Consider the following 18,877-nt stretch of genomic DNA (forward strand, 5'->3'; position numbering starts at 1 on the left):
AAACGAATTAGTCTCCCCGGTGATTCCTTTTTCATGAGACCTCCACGACGAACCATCCAATTTCCTTAATAAATAGAAGGTATATAGTTAAAATCTGAGAGAGAGAATGGATGGTTGCATGCTGCAAGGTTTTAGGTTCTGTCAGGTATGGAAGACACTGAAGAGAAGATGGAGCAGGGCCCTGTTTAACTTTTTACCTTCCGCTGCACGACTCTATACGTTGTGGCGGTAGGCTTTTAACTGTAACCTGATGTATTTAAGTGTCCGGTTACACTGTGATCTGCCAGCGCCCCCCCCTGGAGTTGCGGTCACAGTAAGTATGCCTGAGACCAGCAGAAGCGGTCTCGCTGCGTGGCATCGTAGTAACTGGGTACATACCATTGTAAATTGAAAAAGCTGACAGGGGAACGCTCTTCTTCTTCTGAGAGCACTCCCTGCTGGCTGTGAATTGTGGCAGGAAGGGGTTAATTTAGCTTTTTTCATAAATAAAAAAAAGATACATAAAAAGCAAAAAAGAATTGTTTTTAAATTAAATAAACTAATAAAAAATTAAAGGGGTTTTCCAGGTTCAAAGCTGAACTCTGTCATAAGCTCCCCTTCACTGGAGCATCGGATACCCGACTTCACATGGGTGTGCTAGGCGGAGACTTCCACCTAACAGTGAGCCCAGTGACATCACCGGCACAAATGGGTGGTCTTTAGCTCTGCCCTAGGCTCTTTTAGAGGCCGGGGTAGCGCTAAAGACCGCCCATTAGTGGCGGTGACGTCACCGGGATCACTGCTAGGTGGAAGCCTTCACCTAGCAAGCCGGGTACGTCACCAGCTCTTGTCCTGCGCTATGCAGCGCAGAGTAAGGGGGAGCATCGGAGCTAGAAATGCTCCGATGCGCCACTCATACAGGCTAAATGAGTTAAGGGGAGCTTATGTCCCGGTTCAGCTCTGAACCCGGACAATAAAAAGTGAAATAAAGAAAATAAAAAAAAATCGAAAAAGTTCTAGCTATAGTTACTAGTTTGGGCAATAGCATAGCAGACTGCGGACACACACATTTTCCACCTTTTTCATTCATGAAAAAATAAAATGAAAAAAATAGATTAGTTTTAGCAATAGTATACCGGACTTTGTGTGTAAAATATACAAACATACGCACGTTTTTTTCCTTTTTGGTTTTTAATTATTATTATTTTTTTTAATTTAGAAAAGTTTGGTCTTGAAATATTTTGTAAAATTGATTAGAAAGGAAAAATCTAAATTTTTTTCATAATTTTCACAGTTTTTAGGTTAGATAGGCCCATTGCTAAACCTGAAAAATTAGCTTGGTAAGGAGCGGGGATAAACACTCTGGAAATGAAGCGGTTAAGCTTCCTGTCCCTGCCCGGCAGGAGCTGCATCATCCTATGTTTAAGGTGCCGTCATGGAGGTCTCGTGAAAAAGAAATTACCGGTAAGATTCATTTGGTTTTCTTCCAGAAACAACATCACTCCTGTCCGCTGGTTTTGTGTGGTATTGCAGCTGAGCTCGATTTGAATTGAATGGATGGAGGTGCAATACCACACACCACCTATAGACGACAGTAGCATTTATTTATATTTTTTTATAAAAGCATCCATATTTATCTAAATCCCTTTAAAAGCGCTCAGCCAATCAGCAGCCGCATGTTGCGTTCCAGTACAATGCCTGGAGTCCAGGACGATCTCATTCAGTCTTAGGTGCTTGTTTCAATTCTAATTAAGCCTCGTGGCCTGGCGTATGTGGTTCCTCAGCTACACCTTGCCCATCCTGGGTCTAAGGGCTCATGCACACGACCATATGCCCTCCGAGACATACGGTCCGTGAGCGGGCCATATGTCCCGGAGCGGCATATCATAGGTTACTAGGATGCTGTGCACATCGGGCCGCCCGCGGGACTATGGTCCCGTACTCATATGATATTATACAATAGCCCCGCGGGCGGCCCAACGTGCACAGCATCCTAGTAACCGATGATGTTGTGCCCTTCCGTGCGCACGATGTATGCCGCTCTGGGACATGTGGTCCACTCACGGAGGGCATACAGTCGTGTGCATGAGCCCTAAGAGACACAGAAGCTGATTTTCTAAGACTAATCTTAGCTCAGCCAAAGCTTACACCATCCTCCAATTACTCACATTATACTTTTAAAAGAAGCACAGAGTATTTCAGGGGATATATTGATCTTGCCAGAGACCTCTCGTCATTAAGACTACCTATGTAACTAGTGCTATCACAGTGTATTAAAAAAATAAAAAGTCCAACCATCCAGCTGGAGAGCGCTGCCGTCCTGTGCTTGGCCTAGATTACTGACTGTAATACATACGTGTCCGCCATTTATGATGCAGTGTAATAGCTGCTGCCCCACCAGGAGCTCCGGTTTTATCCTTCAATAAATCTTTTGACGAGGATGATAGGAAATGCGGAAAGTGCACATCTAATGAGCCTTCTGATCCCATGGGTCTCACCCTGACAGGGGCCCTCCATTCAGTGCAACCCAATTCATAATTAAAGGAGCCAAGTCATAGCTGTTTCATACCCATATGATGTCCGACTTTTTGTATGTGACCATATATATATATAATTACACACACTCCTCAACATTGAAATTGCTACACCAAGAAGTAAAAGTCTTGGAGCTTTGGAAATCACTGGACGGATAGACCTGTTTACAATATGCGAATAATAAAAAAATAAAAAATAAAACTAAAGCATCTCAATTTAATTAGTATGGAGTATGAGCGTCAACTTGCAGAAATAAAGGGGCACATTTAAGACCGGCGTTTTAGACAGAACCGCATCCATGCCGTGCCATTTCTAAATATAAGACGGCTTCCGAGCTGTCTTACATTTAGACCATTTTCTACGCCTGAAACAGGTGTAGTAAATGGTGAACGAGACAGGCCTGCCGCCCCCTTCAACGTCACACCCACAAATTTAGAGCTGGCGTGAGTGGGGTGAAGTTGCAGTCACACCACCATCTGCGCCAGAAATACACCTAATTTAGGCCTATTTCAGCATAGTAAATGACCCCCAAAGTGCTTTGGCATGCTATCAATGAGGTTATTAATGGTTGCCTGAGGAATGTTCTGCCATGCTGTATGCACTTAAGCATGCAAATCATCAAGATTTGCTGCTGGCGCTTCTCTTCCCAAGTCCGGAGACTCTACAGGCCACTGTAGCACGTTTAAGCCACACAGGCTGCTCACAATAGCATGAACAAAATGCGGCCTGGCATAAAAACGGCTCCTAGAAATGGCCGCACCACTGATTCCTCAATTAAATCAATGTAAAGTCGGGCGGTTAGTGTGCCAGAAATGAAGACTTTTTAGGGGGTCTGGCTACCATACATTATGCCACCCCACACCATACGCCCGGGAGTAGGACCAGTGTGACCTTTCCTTGTGAAGGCCTCTTTATGGTCTGCAGACCAATCTCCGGCCATCATTACGTCTGAGACAAAAGCAGGACTCGTCTTTGAAGAGGTTAGACCTCTATTCCAGTCTCCACTGCTGTCTTGCCGTGCACCATAATAACCATTGAGAACGGTGACGTGAGGTCAATGGCACACCTGTAGCTGGACGTCTGGCTCGTAGCCGTATCTTGTGCAGACGCCTTCTAATGGTTTGTGTAGACACCGTTTGCCGCCCCAGGCTTGGGATGTGACGTCTAATTTTACCTGCAGTACAGAATGGGTCACTATGCGCCATTCTTTTAATCAGACGATCCGTCCGTGCAGAGGTTCTCCCCTGTGCACCTTTTGCTGTCATTCCAGTTCCTTGTTGTTCTCCCAACCATCAGGACACGCAACGTTGACCAGCGCTGATATCTCGGCATAGGCACGTAGCGATCTACCGGAGTGATAAACCAAGGTTTCTCAATTCTAGTATTTGTCCCTCTCAGTCGATGAACAGGAGGCATCAAACAAACATCCCAAACGACTTGATCTGATTTTTGAGCATTCATATGGCTAACAAAATGTTGCTTTCAGTCTGGCTTTTATGTCACTCCCGCATGCTACAGATTGGAGCTAGGTGCTTGAAAATGTCATCATCTGCAGATCTTAGCGACACCTGCTGCGTCCTCGATTTGCATAACGTTACGACTTGTGCTTCTGTGTCGCAATTTCAATGTTGAGGAGTGTGTGTGCGTATCTATCTATCTAATGTGTTTGGCCAGCGTAAAGGGCCCTTTCATCCTCAATATCATACGGGAAGGAGGGGGGGGGGGGTACGACTTTATTGCGGCCACTACATTGTTTATAGTATGAGTACTCAATGTGATAGAGCCATAGCACCCTTCCCACCACTACTAAAAGCACAGCGGGTGCAGGACAAGAGCGTCCAGGACTGATGTAGGTAAGGACGAGGCTACAGCTCACACACAAGCACCTTGGCCCCTTTCAAAGAGCTGATCGTCTGGGGTGTTGAGACTGAGACCTCCACCGATCCGTAATTGACGTGCTGCTGAAATTCTCTGGGAACGTCCCCTGCCCTGGCAATCCTTGCTGTCATGGGGCACCGACGCCCTAGAGGGTTGATCTAGGAGCCAGTTTGTCATTAGATTGCAGACTGCCCCAGATGAGCGCCTGGTGAACACACCCCGAGGCCAGGATGCCATCTGCCAGTCTGAGCCCGTCTGTTCGTCACACGCTAACAGACTATAGTCTATTCCTAAAAATGCCATGCTGCGGAGCGCAATGAGCGGTTTCATAGGGCTAACATCCCAGCGCTGTCATTTCTAGGTTTTCCTCCCACGCCTGCTGTGGCAGGGGACATCTTCCCTTTGTGAATCATAACTCCGCCGTTCTTCAGTTTCTGTCCATTGTACGAGTGCTCTATAACATACAGCGACAGGTCTGTAATGAGATCTCCAGGTGAAGAGGCGTGCGACCAATCACCGGCGGCTGCCACTACATGCGTAATATGGCTGCGAATTATAAGGGCAGCGGAGACACTGACGAGAGGACAAAGCCAATTACCCCAGGTTATTGTTTTGTGGAAATCCTGCAACGACAACCGAGAGGACGACATATGAAGAAACCTCATCCACACACATTTTCCGTCCAGTAATTGGCCTGCAGCGTGGCTTCTTATATCTGCAGCGTCTCCGCTCCCCTTTCATTGTCGAGAGGCAAAATCGGGAGGGTGAACCCGCTGGAAATCCGGAGCAATGTCTGCATGTAACACAAGCAGATTTTCCTGTGGATTTCCCATGGATTTTAGTGAAATCTTGAGGCGGATTTGCTTTGGATAGTTCCGCCATGTGTAGACATGCCCAAAGGGGTATCTCCGTTTTAAGGGTCTGGTCCCACCATGAACTTGCAGGGAGCTTTCCCAGTGTAGATGTCAGATGGACGCTGCAGTGTGAATTCAGCCTGAAGGCCCCTTAATGTGGCCCGATGTAACGAACGATTGTCAAGAAGGAAACCTTTACGGTAGGGTGCTGTCTAGACGGAGCGATCGGCTGCCAGCAAAAGAGGAATTAGGTGACGGCACCAGCAATCTATTAACAGATGGATGAGTGTTTCACTCGTTCGTCGGGTAATCAAAGGCACCTTTACACTGGCAGATTATCGCTAACGATCGTCGGTATGAACGCTGGTTAGCGATGATCTGCCCGAACATCAGGCATGACTTAAATGTTGCACAATGAAAGGTGCCATACAGGTCTAATTTCCATAGAAGATCGTGGCACGGTACGTGTGTCTTGTCTAAGCAACTCACTATGAGCTGTTCTGGCTCCAGGCTGATACATCTTCAGGTCCGATCACAAGTCCTCAAGTGTTTTGCGGTTCCCAAATTGCGGACCGCAAAACACGGCACCTTTTGCATACCGCACATGGCCAGCCCTGTGATAGAAATGCCTATTCTTGTTCCGTGGCTGTGGACAAGGATAGGACATGTTCTATCTTTTTTTGCGGGGCTGCGGAACGGAACTATGGATGTGGACCGCACACTGTGTGCTGTTCGCATCTTTTGCGGCCCCATTGAAATGAATGGGTTCGCACCCGTTCCGCAAAATTATGGAACGTATGCGGACCCATTCATACAGTAATCGGCTGTACACTCATTATTTGACAAAGACACGTGTACGTGCCGAAACGCGCGTCGCTGTATTCATGAGTGACCAATAAAAGAATCATTCAGCAATCCATTGGAGTGCCGGTTTTCTCCTTATCCGCTTATCTGGGATGACACCCGCTGACCGAGCACCCACAGTCTAACGGAGTGCCGCCCAACATCTTCGCATAGCCATTCATACTGACGTCTTAATGGACCCTTACTGTATGTTAATGCCTAGACTTTGACAGCAAGAGACCACCGCCAGGGGGAGCAAACGGAAGACTGATTTACGTAATTGTATTCACCTAAATACTGTACTAACTATATAACTTCATCCCCACCTCCCTACCCTATATGTATATACAGTGTGTGTGTGTGTGTGTGTGTGTGTGTGTGTGTGTGTGTGTATATATATATAAGTGAAACTCGAAAAATTAGAATATGGTGCAAAAGTCCATTTATTTCAGTAATGCAAATTAATAGGAATTGCATTAATGCAGCTTAAAATTAGAATTTTGTGAAAAGGTTGAATATTCTAGGCTCAAAGTGTCAGACTCTAGTCAGCTAATTAATCCATACCCCCTGAGCAAAGGGGACCTCAAAATTGTGACTTTGGGGTTTCCTAAGCTGTAAGCCATAATCATCCAAATTATAACAAATAAAGGCTTGAAATATCTCGCTTTGCCTGTAATGAGTCTCATGTGTTAGTTTCACCTTTTACGTTGCATTACTGAAATAAATGAACTTTGCACGATATTCTAATTTTTCAAGTTTCACCTGTATATATTTATTTGCTCCCTTGACAATATGCGGATCGCAGATTGTCCTCCTGCTGGGACCTCCAGCGGTCTGCTGTAAACCGTGTAGTAATTGCTGAGTTTCCTTGCAGCTCCACCGCAGGAGAAATGAAGTATTACACATCGCCCTTTCATATTGAGGGGTTATCTGTGTAACGCAGGAAAGGACGATTCCCACATAGAGAGATGTTCTTGGTAACCACTCTCAAGAAATGAGGATCCAGAGCACAGGCCCCCCCCCCCCCCCCCCACCCCCTCCTCTATAAACCCAGAATTTGTCAATTAAATGGCTTTTCTAAACTGGACAACCCCTTTAAAGGCTATGTACACCTTCAGAGGCAATTTTTGTTTATGATTGCATTTTACTCATTTTTGGCTAAAAATCATATTTTCAATTGGCCTTTATTTAAAAAATATTAAGCTGTTCCGTCACAAAGGGTTAACTGTTTTTCTATCTGTGTGACTGGCACTTTCACTTTTGTGCTGGTCATCTAATAAACCTTATCTCTAAACTACTAAGAGGTCATCATTTATCTTATTTAATCCACATTCTTAGGCTACATGCACACGATCGTATGTGTTTTGCGGTCCGCAAAAAAAACGGATGACGTTCCGTATGGCATCCTTTTTTTTTTTTTTTTTGCGGATCCGTTTTTTTTGCGGATCCGTTTTTTTTTGCGGATCCATTGTAATAATGCCTATCCTTGTCCGCAAACTAGAAAAAAATAGGACATGCACTATTTTTTTGCGGAGCAACGGAACGGACATACTGATGCGGACAGCACACTGTTTTTTGCGGACCCATTGAAATGAATGGGTCTGCATCCTATCCGCAAAAAAAGCAAATCGGGCACGGAAACAAAATACGGTCGTGTGCATGAGGCCTTATCAGTAAGATAAGAACTGAGCAATAATGAGTGTTTATAAGGTCAGAGATAAGGAGCGCATCAGATACCAGACTGACCGAAAAGGGAGAAAAGCCAAAGGCTGATACTAGAGCATCTCAGCCCTGTACAGAAAAAAGGGCTCCATATTTTTAATAAAGACCAATTGAAAAAATTATTTTTAGCTCAAAGTGAGTACAATGCAATAATAAAAAAATTGACCCAAAGATGTACATAACTACACCTATAACACTGTTGCACCATTGAAATGGATATTTGGTACCAGTTATTATCACACACATCAATGTCTTTTGTACTTCTGTCATTAAAGGGGTTGTTTAGCCCAATGTTATTTTTTTTATATACTCAGAACACTGTAATTTAATAAAAAAATAAATCCTTAGGATAGTTTATCAGTATCTGATCGGTTGGAGTCTGATACCTAGGACCCCCGCCGATCAGCTGTTTGAGAAGGCATCGGTGCTCGCAGTAGCGCCACGGCCTTCTCTCAGTTTACCCAGCACAGCGCCGTACATTGTATAGTGGCTGTGCTTGGTATTGTAGTTCAGCCCCATTCACATCTATGGGGCTGAGCTGCACCTAGGTCATGTGACGGATGAACGTGTCGTCACTGGCCTAGGCAAGGCTGCGAGAAGGCCGCGGCTCTAGTATGAGCGCCACTGCCTTCTCAAACAGCTGATCAGCGGGGGTCCCGGATGTTGGACCTCCACCGGTCAGATACTGATGACCTATCCTGAGGATAGGTCATCTGTTAAAATATCTTGGAAAACCCCCTTCAAATTATTTTATAGTATAATGAGCACATTTGAGGAAAAATAGTGTCTGGATGACACCTTGAACAGGGCTTACTATCTAGATTTTTTTAAAGGGGTGTTTATGGTATATTGATAGGATATGCCATAAATGTCCGACCTGTGCAGCCTGCTCCTGTTGAAAGAATGAGGCCCCACAGTGAATGGAGAGCACACTGCGCATACATTCACTGCTATGGGACCTGAAAACAGCACAGCGCACTGGCTCAGCTATTTTCGGAAGACCCATAGCAGTGGATGGAGAAGACTCCCTGAATGTCCCAGATGCGAATCCCTGTGGGAGGCTTGAAATAAATAGTCTTGTGTCATTCTGATATCTGCAGGTCGCCTGTGGGCTCGCCGATGTCAGTCCATGGATCTCTCCTGTTCATGCCGTCTGTTTCTTGTCGACGTCCTGCACGTGATGACATAGCAGAGCTGGATTGACACCTGATCTTCCAGAAATGGGCCCCAATTCTTCTTGCCCTGATATTATTTGTGTTGTATCCAACACAAATAATTTTTGCCTCTCTTTGCAGAATTGACCATTTCTCAGGTCGGTTTTATCCGCTGCGTAAGCATTTACATAGTGGAGACTGGAGAGCCCGGAGGAGGTTGCGGCTCTCTTCAGAGTTATTCATGATGGGGATGAACCTATGGTTATTGGTTTAACAATGTTCTTTGCCTCCTTGCAGGATTTGAGAGCTGCCGCTATCGCCCGTCCTCTGGAAATCAATGAGACAGAGAAGGTGCTGAGGATGTCCATCAGAGAAGTCTTGGTAAGTGCTCATCATGTGATGGCGGTAGTTCTGTCTGATCCGGCTATACACGTGGGATAATCGTCAGCTGAGCATACATACCGCTAAGCCGAGCATGCGTGTGTAGTGAGAAGAGAGAGGCTTATCTATTAACAACAAAAGGATTGGGCATCTGGAATCCAACATGCCTGATCCTTATCTCTCCTGACATCAGCCGTTGGGACGTTCGGCTGATACACATCTTATGTCTAATGCCAGCTTAAAGAGGTATTGGAGATAAATGCCCGATAGGTGCGCGTCCCACCTCTAGGACCCACTCCTATTTCCAGAACAGGAAATGCGCAGTGCTCTTTTCTTCACTTTGGAGGCCCTATTCTGGAGATAGGTGCAGGTCCCACCTCCTAAAACCCGTTCCTACCCTAGCGATATGCCATCAATGTCTGAGATGGGTATAGCCCTTTAAGGGTCTGTTCCTGCCCTGATAATGAGAACCAGTGCCAGTCTTCAGCTGAGAAGAGTCCAATGGTTACACCAATGGTTACACATTTTCCTTAGTTCCTTAAAGGGGTGTTATCCAACCCCTATAATTATCGCGCTAATGCCTGGGCCCCTCAGATAGGTTATACTTACCCTGCTCCAACGGCACCCGCGTTGCTCCTGATGCCCGCACGGTGCATCTTCCCGTCGCGCGGATCAAAACATCCTGCGACGGGCGAACCTCCCTAGCATTTCGGGTATTAGGGGGGTCATTATAGTGGTTGGATAACCCCTTTAAGATACACCATAAATGTCTGATAGATGCGGCAGGTAAGGCAATACTTTGAGTGTCCAGTATATCTCCCGTGGAGGAGCCTTGTAAATACAGGTGTCAACCACCCAGCTTTTCTGGATACAGACATTGCGGAGGAGCATTTTCAGTAACCAGACATAAGAGAACACCTCATGCCCTTCTATGGCGGATCGTTCTTTAATCTGTTCTCAATCTTCCCATGCTACCAGATGTCTACATACTGAGTAGGCGCAGAAAACCGCTCCGTTGGAGCTCATTCTCTACATTTTGCACTTTGTGTGTTTGTACGGTGTGCACCGGAGGAGCCATCAGAAGAGGTGATTATACGGCCTTCCATCTACCGCAGGAGGGGAGAATAATTCCGATCCACCGCTAGCTTGATGCTTGACAAAAAAAAGAAAGAAGCCTGCCCACTCAAAGATCGTGCTATATGTGCTTGCAATCAATAATTTAAAGGCATGTATGTGCCGCCATTGTGGTTCAGAAATCCTCCCACTCTTAGATGAATGATCGAGCTGTGATTAGATGATTTAGGTTCTCTGTATTGATTTATTTTTTTTTTCTTTACAGAAGGACTCCTACAAACCTTTTTATTCTCTGACCTGTTACAAAGACACATGGTGTAATCTGTAGTGAAGGTAATCTTCTTACCAGTGACTGTATTTGTGAGTTATAACCTCCCTTCTGATCCTCAGCCGTGTCATGTGACCAACACTCTGCCTCTCCAGCTGAGACAGGGCAGGAAGTCAGTTCCTTCTCTATTCATTCCTATGAGGCTGACATTGAGGCTCCTATAGGAATACACAGAGACTGACTTCCTGTCCACACATAAGGCTACTTTCACACTTGTGCTTTCCCTTTTTCCGTCATAGGATCTCAATAGCGGGGGGAAAACCATTCTGTTTTGACCCCATTCTTTGACAATGGGGGCAAAACTGAACTGAATGAAACGGAATGCTGTTTGGTTGCGTCCCCATCGCGGTCAGAATAACGCTGCAAGCAGCGTTTTTCTGTCCGCGATGTTGTGCGGACCAAGACGGATCCGTCCTGACACACAATGTAAGTCAATGGGGACGGATTCGTTTTCTCGGACACAATAGAAAACGGATCCGTCTCCCATTGACTTTCAACGGAGTTCATGACGGATTAGTCTTGGCCATGTTAAAGATAACACAACCGGATCCGTTCATAACGGATGCAGACGGTTGTATTATCAGTAACAAAAGCGTTTTGGCTGATCCATGACGGATCCAGCAAAAACGCTGATGTGAGAGTAGCCTAAGATACTGTGTTATTTGGAAAGTCAGGGTGCTGGATCAGAAGGAAGGTTATAACCCACAAATACAGATTCTGGTAGGAAGATTACCTTCACTACAGCTTACATCACGCTCAGTGCTTCTTTAATACTGCAAATCTGATCCATTCTTTTATATCTAGTGCAAGGGGCGGGGCATGACACAGATAAAAAAAAAATACCTGTCAGGCCCCACCCTCATGTCCTGCAATATGAATAACACCGTATATCAGTTGTGCTAAGTTCCTTTAACACCAACTGATATGCAATCGCTCCGTATGAGCTGTAGATGTCTATTAGATGTAGTGCGCCCAGAAATGTGGGCGGGCTCTTCCTGGTGTGATATAAGATATGCCCTGTATGGTTTAAGCCAATCAGATGCCTCTTTGTGCTGCTCCGCCCCCTCTCTCCTCCAATGCCATTTCAGTGAAACGCTGGTTGACACTGCAGCTGCATCCCCCTCTTTCCCCTTTTCTCTTTGTTTACTGTTTTACACGAGAAGTACTTGTTGGAAGCAGGATTGTGAACGAGCTCCCCATTAATTACCTACAAATAGCTTAGAGCTACCTCCTGCAGTCCCATAGAGCAGTGGTTCTCAACTGGAAATACGTGTACCCCATGAGGTACGTGGCACAGGGTGAGGGGGTACGTGGTACTGCCCTAGAAATGTTCTGTTTCTGGTTGCTAGAGCCTCTTGATATATATGGGCATCATCAGAACAGCGATACAGTTGAACACTGCGGCAGGACATGTGAGTTGATGCCCTGCTGTTCACGCTCATAGGCCTGAAGCCTATCGGAGAACAGCACAGGGGGCACGATGACATCATCATTAGTGCTGTATTCTCCTGTATGTTTGGTAGTGCGGAATGGAATTTGAAAAGTTGGTCATCCAGCATGGGTCCTAATCTGGAAGCCTGCTGTGCTATTCTTTCTCTCAAATCTGAAGGAACTGCTGACAGAGGCTTAGTAGAGAGCCCATGACGGCGGTGTCACAATAACTTATTTATCACTGATCACTTCCTTGGGCGTACATCTTGTCACTAGGGGGTACTTGGCGTGAAAAGGTTGAGAACCACGAGGATGGCGATGGCACAATGCATGTTTGACCAGATGCTCCATTCATTATGTGATATGAGGCCCCACTCGTGAGGTTGGTGGCTAGTCCCAGCAGTTGGACTCCCGTCGATCTAATAATCTGTTATCCTGTGACCCATGAGATACTCTAATGATGACAAGCCAGGGGGGCAGCATTAAAGGCGTTTTCCAGGACCCAGTTGCCCACCTGAATTCATCCTAACTTGTCTGCAGAAGAAAGTTTCCAATATACTTATCTCGGCCTTGCGGGAATCGGCCGCTGTGAAACCCCGTCACATCACATCATACGTCTCTTTTAGGAAATCCTACATCTGCTGACGTCTCTTTCATCAGTCAGAATACTGGGTTTCCATTCTGGTCTATGGACAGGCGTGTCACTTTCACAGCTCGGGACAATGGCTGGGGGGAGGGGGGGGTACAGATGATCAAGAACATGGACAAGTGTTTTTCATATGAAGTCCTTCACCCCCATTATACCTGTTACTGCAGGAACAATGTCAGAAGATGAGGGACTTCCTAACGAACTCGTCCTCAGACGAGGTGAACCTGGAGTCCAAAATTGAAAAACGAAAAAAGGAGCTGGAGAGGAATCGAGCGAGACGTCAGACTCTCCAGAGCGTCAGGTTTGTTCTCGGTTTCTCACTGCACTCACCGGTTATGGATCAGTCGTCACCTTTAGAGTTGTCCTTGTTAACATTGGGCACCATGTCCACCTCTTTACAGGCCGGCCTTCATGGATGAGTATGAGAAGCTAGAGGAAGAGCTGCAGAAGCAGTACGAGATCTACATGGACAAGTACCGCAACCTCTGCTACCTAGAACAGCAGCTGGAGGACCATCATCGAGTGGAACAGGAGCGCTTCGAGGTGAGGACCACGATTTGGTGCAATGGCTTTGTTCACACTGGTGTAATGGCTTCTGGTTTTTTTTTGTTTTATTATTTGGCACGGGGTAACCTGGCGCAGCGTGCAGCGATATTCTGACTGTCAGCAACCAAAAGTAACCTGATGGAAAAGAAGAGTGTGAACAGAGTATAACATGCTGTTAAACTTTTCTCACCTCACGTTCATGCTGTACTTTTAGCGGGTATGGTGGGACAGATGTCCATAGGATTATAGTAGAAGGATGGAGACCAGCTTTTTGGCCTCCGCATGGGCAGTATACGTCCGGTATGGAATGGAGTAGTAGCATAAACATATGCGGTTTCTTACACTAGTAGTAAAGGATACCACTTGTATGACATCTAAAGAGGTCATAACCATAAAGCCATAGCCGTGATGTGAACAGAGCCTTAGACTTCTCCCACACTGTCACCACCCTGAGTTTATAATTTGTAATAATCCGATCATTAACGCTCTGTAACTTTATGGTGGGCAGTCTCTATGGGTAAAAAATGTCAAACTGATTGTCCACTTGTAAACACGTCATTTTATTTTTTATTTTTTTAGATCCAGGTTCCTGTATGTAACAAATTAATTTAATGTCTTTTTAGTTTATATAAAGGTAAATGATAAAATTCTGTCTGCCCGCAGCTGCCACCAGAGGGAGCTCAGGAACTCACTGCATACTGTTTATACATTGAACGCTATAATGAGAGCGTTTTCAGTCAACTCCTGAGCTCCCTCTAGTGGTGCCTGCAGGCAGATTGAATTTTATCTTTTCAGTTCTGTGTCTTCTATGGGGTTAAACTGGAAGAGGAGCGACATGGAATCAGTGAGGTGACCATGTCTCGCCTAACTGATATCTTTCAAATATCTTATTGTATTATCTTATTTTTATTTTTTTCGCTGGGCAACCCCTTTAAGGTAGAATGATACCAAATGGTCATTGAGACTGTTCTGCTGGAGCTCTCATCATCTCTGGTCATAAATGTGGACCAGCAAGAGCCCAGAGGGTAACAAAGATGGCGGTGTTCTCCAAACCTAACCTGGAGCTGCCCACTCCCTTCGCTGTGCCTGTCCTCCAGGAGTGGGCCAGTCTTTCCACATGTACGCAGCGCTTCGTCTTAGATCCCATCTGTTCATGTTTTTCTTCTATCACGTGGAGATGGCTCTCCTGAGCCCTGATGAGTTCTTCTCTCCTGATCGTTCCCGGCGGCCATAGATCTGTCACTTTTTGTGCCGTAGTGATGTGTTATTCCGCAGAGTACATTTCGGTAGCCCAGGAGCTCATCTACTTGACTCCTGAGTACAGGTCCTCGGTATGAGGCTGTCAATCACACCCGGGTGGATTATGTCACTGCTCATTGAAGCGACGATGCTATGAATAAATGCAGGATTTATACATTATCTTTCTGGAAGGAATTCTGATTGAAGTGTCTCCCCCCCCATCGATTTATATATGAGGCAATTGTTATTCATATTTATGTATGGTATTAAAAGCAATTAAAAACTTTTTTTTTCCCTGCACGTCTATGTCACATCTCCATTAGTCCGTGACAGCGGACCCACAAATTATCGGCTTTATAGAAAGGTTTTAGGTAGATACATCCATCAATTTTATACCGCTGTTGGTGGGGAAATTAAATAAGGTTTTAAGTGACAAGGATGGTACTACGACAACTCTTATGGGAAAGAAAGACCAGCAAAGTGAATGAGATTAAAGAAATCTCATGGTCACTTGGCTTCTTTTTTTCCATGCAGACAGGGGTGGACTGGGAACCTAAAGTGGCCCCGGGAAAAAAAAAAAAACACAAAGTGGCCCCATGTAATGCTGGTCCAAGGTGGCCATACCATAGCGAGAAAATACCGTACCAGCATAACCATAAACCACAGTTAAGCACAGTATATTCACCCAAATCTGTCCCTCTATGGTGGCCATCAAAGCCTGCCATTTTCTGTCCTCCATCTCCAGTTGTCTCTGATTAAGATATGCAGTAGGGGAGGTGAGATGTGGGCCACAGCGCTCGTGCGGATGCTGGTCGGGGTACGTGAGTACATACCTGATTCTTACTGGTACTTACATAGTTAATGCGGTTGAAAAAAGTCCATCAGGTTCTAACAAGGGATAGGTGGGGATGGGAATCCCAGAAGGAAGTGAGACTCAGATTTCTACACGTTTTCATAAGCATTAATGTCATTTATTTTTAAGAATTCATCTAAACCCTTTTTAATACTGTCCCCTGTTCCTGCTGTGACCACGTCCTGAGGAAGTCTATTCCACAGCCTCACAGTTCTTACAGTAAAGAAGCTTTGACGCTTCTGGAGACAGAACATTTTCCTCTCCAGTCGGAGGCAGTGCCCCCTTGTCTTTTGAGGGCATTTTACATGGAACAGCTTTTCACCATATTTTTTGTATGGCCCATTTATATATTTGTACAGGTTAATCATGTCCCCCCTTAGACGTCTCTTCTCAAAACTAAATAAATTTAATTATTTTAATCTTTCTTCATAACTAGGACCCTCCATGCCCCTTATCAGTTTAGTCGCTCTCCTCTGTACTTTTTCCAGCTGCAGTGCGTCCTTTCTATGGACTGGTGCCCAGAACTGGACTGCATATTCCAGATGAGGCCGCACCAGCGCTTTGTAAAGTGGTAATATCACATCCCTGCCCCGCGAGTCCATGCCTCGTTTAATGCATGACAATATCCTGGTGGCCTTAGAAGCAGCTGATTGACATTGTGCTGTAATTTAATCTACCATCTACAAGGACACCCAAATCCTTCTCTATAAGTGACTCTCCCAGTGTTACATCCCCCAGGACATATGATGCACAGAGATTATTACTACAAAGATGCATAACTTTACATTTGTCCACATTGAACCTCATTTGCCAAGTTTATGCCCAATCACTCAGTGTTCAGCTTGTAGTTTATAGACATTTTCCATAGACTGTACAGTACTACATAGCTTGGTGTCGTCTGCAAAAATAGAAATGGTGCTATTAATCCCATCCTCAATATCATTAATAAATAAATTAAATAATAAAGGGCCCAGCACTGAACCTTGGGGTACACCACTTATAACCTGGGACCATTCTGAATAGGAATCATTGACCACAACTCTCTGGACACGGTCCTTCAGCCAGTTTTCAGTCCAATTACAAACTATACTTTCCAAGCCTTTAGACCTTACTTTACCTATTAAGCTTCTATGAGGGCAGTATCAAAAGTCTTTGCAAAATCCAGAAACACTACATCCACAGCCGCCCCTCTGTCCAGGCTACTACTGACCTCACTACATCCACAGCCGCCCCTCTGTCCAGGCTACTACTGACCTCACTACATCCACAGCCGCCCCTCTGTCCAGGCTACTACTGACCTCACTACATCCACAGCCGCCCCTCTGTCCAGGCTACTATTCACCTCACTACATCCACAGCCTCCCCTCTGTCCAGGCTACTACTGACCTTACTACATCCACAGCTGCCCCTCTGTCCAGGCTACTACTCACCTCACTACATCCACAGCCGCCCCTCTGTCCAGGCTACTACTCACCTCACTACATCCACAGCCGCCCCTCTGTCCAGGCTACTGCTGACCTCACTACATCCACAGCCGCCCCTCTGTCCAGGCTACTACTCACCTCACTACATCCACAGCCGCCCCTCTGTCCAGGCTACTACTGACCTCACTACATCCACAGCCGCCCCTCTGTCCAGGCTACTACTCACCTCACTACATCCACAGCCTCCCCTCTGTCCAGGCTACTACTGACCTCACTACATCCACAGCCGCCCCTCTGTCCAGGCTACTACTGACCTCACTACATCCACAGCTGCCCCTCTGTCCAGGCTACTACTGACCTCACTACATCCACAGCCGCCCCTCTGTCCAGGCTACTACTGACCTCACTACATCCACAGCCGCCCCTCTGTCCAGGCTACTACTCACCTCACTACATCCACAGACGCCCCCTCTGTCCAGGCTACTACTGAGCTCACTACATCCACAGCCGCCCCTCTGTCCAGGCTACTACTGACCTCACTACATCCACAGCCGCCCCTCTGTCCAGGCTACTACTCACCTCACTACATCCACAGCCGCCCCTCTGTCCAGGCTACTACTCACCTCACTACATCCACAGCCGCCCCTCGGTCCAGGCTACTACTGACCTCACTACATCCACAGCTGCCCCTCTGTCCAGGCTACTACTGACCTCACTACATCCACAGCCGCCCCTCTGTCCAGGCTACTACTGACCTCACTACATCCACAGCTGCCCCTCTGTCCAGGCTACTACTGACCTCACTACATCCACAGCCACCCCTCTGTCCAGGCTACTACTGACCTCACTACATCCACAGCCGCCCCTCTGTCCAGGCTACTACTGACCTCACTACATCCACAGCTGCCCCTCTGTCCAGGCTACTACTGACCTCACTACATCCACAGCCGCCCCTCTGTCCAGGCTACTACTGACCTCACTACATTCACAGCCGCCCCTCTGTCCAGGCTACTACTCACCTCCTCATAAAAACATATCAGGTTAGTCTGACAACGTCTGTCCTTGGTAAACCCATGCTGGTTATCACTTATAATATTATTTACAGTCACATACTCCTGTATATAGTCCCTTAAGAGTCCTTCAAACATTTTTCCCACAACAGAAGTTAAACTAACTGGTCTATAATTACCTGTGGAGGACCTTGATCCTTTTTTGAATATGGGCACCACGTTTGCCTTGCACCAATCACTTGTCACTGTACCAGTCCCTAGAGAATCCTTAAAAATTATAAACAGTGCACAGCAATGACTGAACTGAGCTCTTTAAGCACTCTTGGGTGTAATCCATCTGGACCCGGAGCCTTGTTCACATTTACCCTATTTAACTTCTCTTGGACCATATCTACAGTTAGCCAACTGAGTATATCCCTGGATGTACTAACAGCCTCGGCGCCACAGATATCAGCTCCTTTCTCTTTTTTTGTATATACAGAGCTAAAAAAAAACATTTAGTAACTCTGCCTTTACCTTATCTTCAGTGACTACCCCCCCCCCCCCTTACCTCTATTTAGGGGACCTACCTGCTCGGACCTTGCTTTTTTAGCATTTATATATTTAAAGAATTTTTGGGGATTTGTTTTGCTCTCTTTTGCCACCTGCCATTTTGTATTTTTGCTAATTTTATCTCCTTTTTACAGATTTTATTAAGCCTTTGTAATCTTCAAACGCTACAGCTGACCCCTCAGATTTGTATTTTTTAAATGCCCTTTTTTTTTGTCATTTATTGCCCTTTTTACAGTAGCTGTAAGCCATGGGAGGTTTAATTTTAGCCGTTTGTACTTGTTACCTAAAGGAATACATATTTTTAGTGCGATTACTCAATGTGGATTTGAAGCTCTCCCATTTATCCTCAGTATCATTATGTGACAGTAGCTGCTCCCAGTCTATGCCCTGAAATGCTGCCCTCAACCCAGGGAAAATAGCCTTTT

The 18,877-nt window shown here is 45.8% G+C and overlaps 1 protein-coding gene across 1 annotated transcript in view; it reads left to right on the top strand.

Moving 5' to 3' along the window:
• CLUAP1 (clusterin associated protein 1) overlaps positions 1–18,877 on the top strand; it is a 75,871-nt gene that overhangs the window by 40,568 nt on the left and 16,426 nt on the right. Inside the window, exons 6-8 of the mRNA XM_040441798.1 lie at positions 9,263–9,346; positions 12,996–13,129; positions 13,230–13,371. Coding sequence (XP_040297732.1) covers positions 9,263–9,346; positions 12,996–13,129; positions 13,230–13,371 — 360 coding nt within the window. The remainder of the gene's footprint in view (positions 1–9,262; positions 9,347–12,995; positions 13,130–13,229; positions 13,372–18,877) is intronic.

Source organism: Bufo bufo, chromosome 7 (genome assembly GCF_905171765.1).
Source record: "Bufo bufo chromosome 7, aBufBuf1.1, whole genome shotgun sequence".
NCBI classification, from domain to species: domain Eukaryota; kingdom Metazoa; phylum Chordata; class Amphibia; order Anura; family Bufonidae; genus Bufo; species Bufo bufo.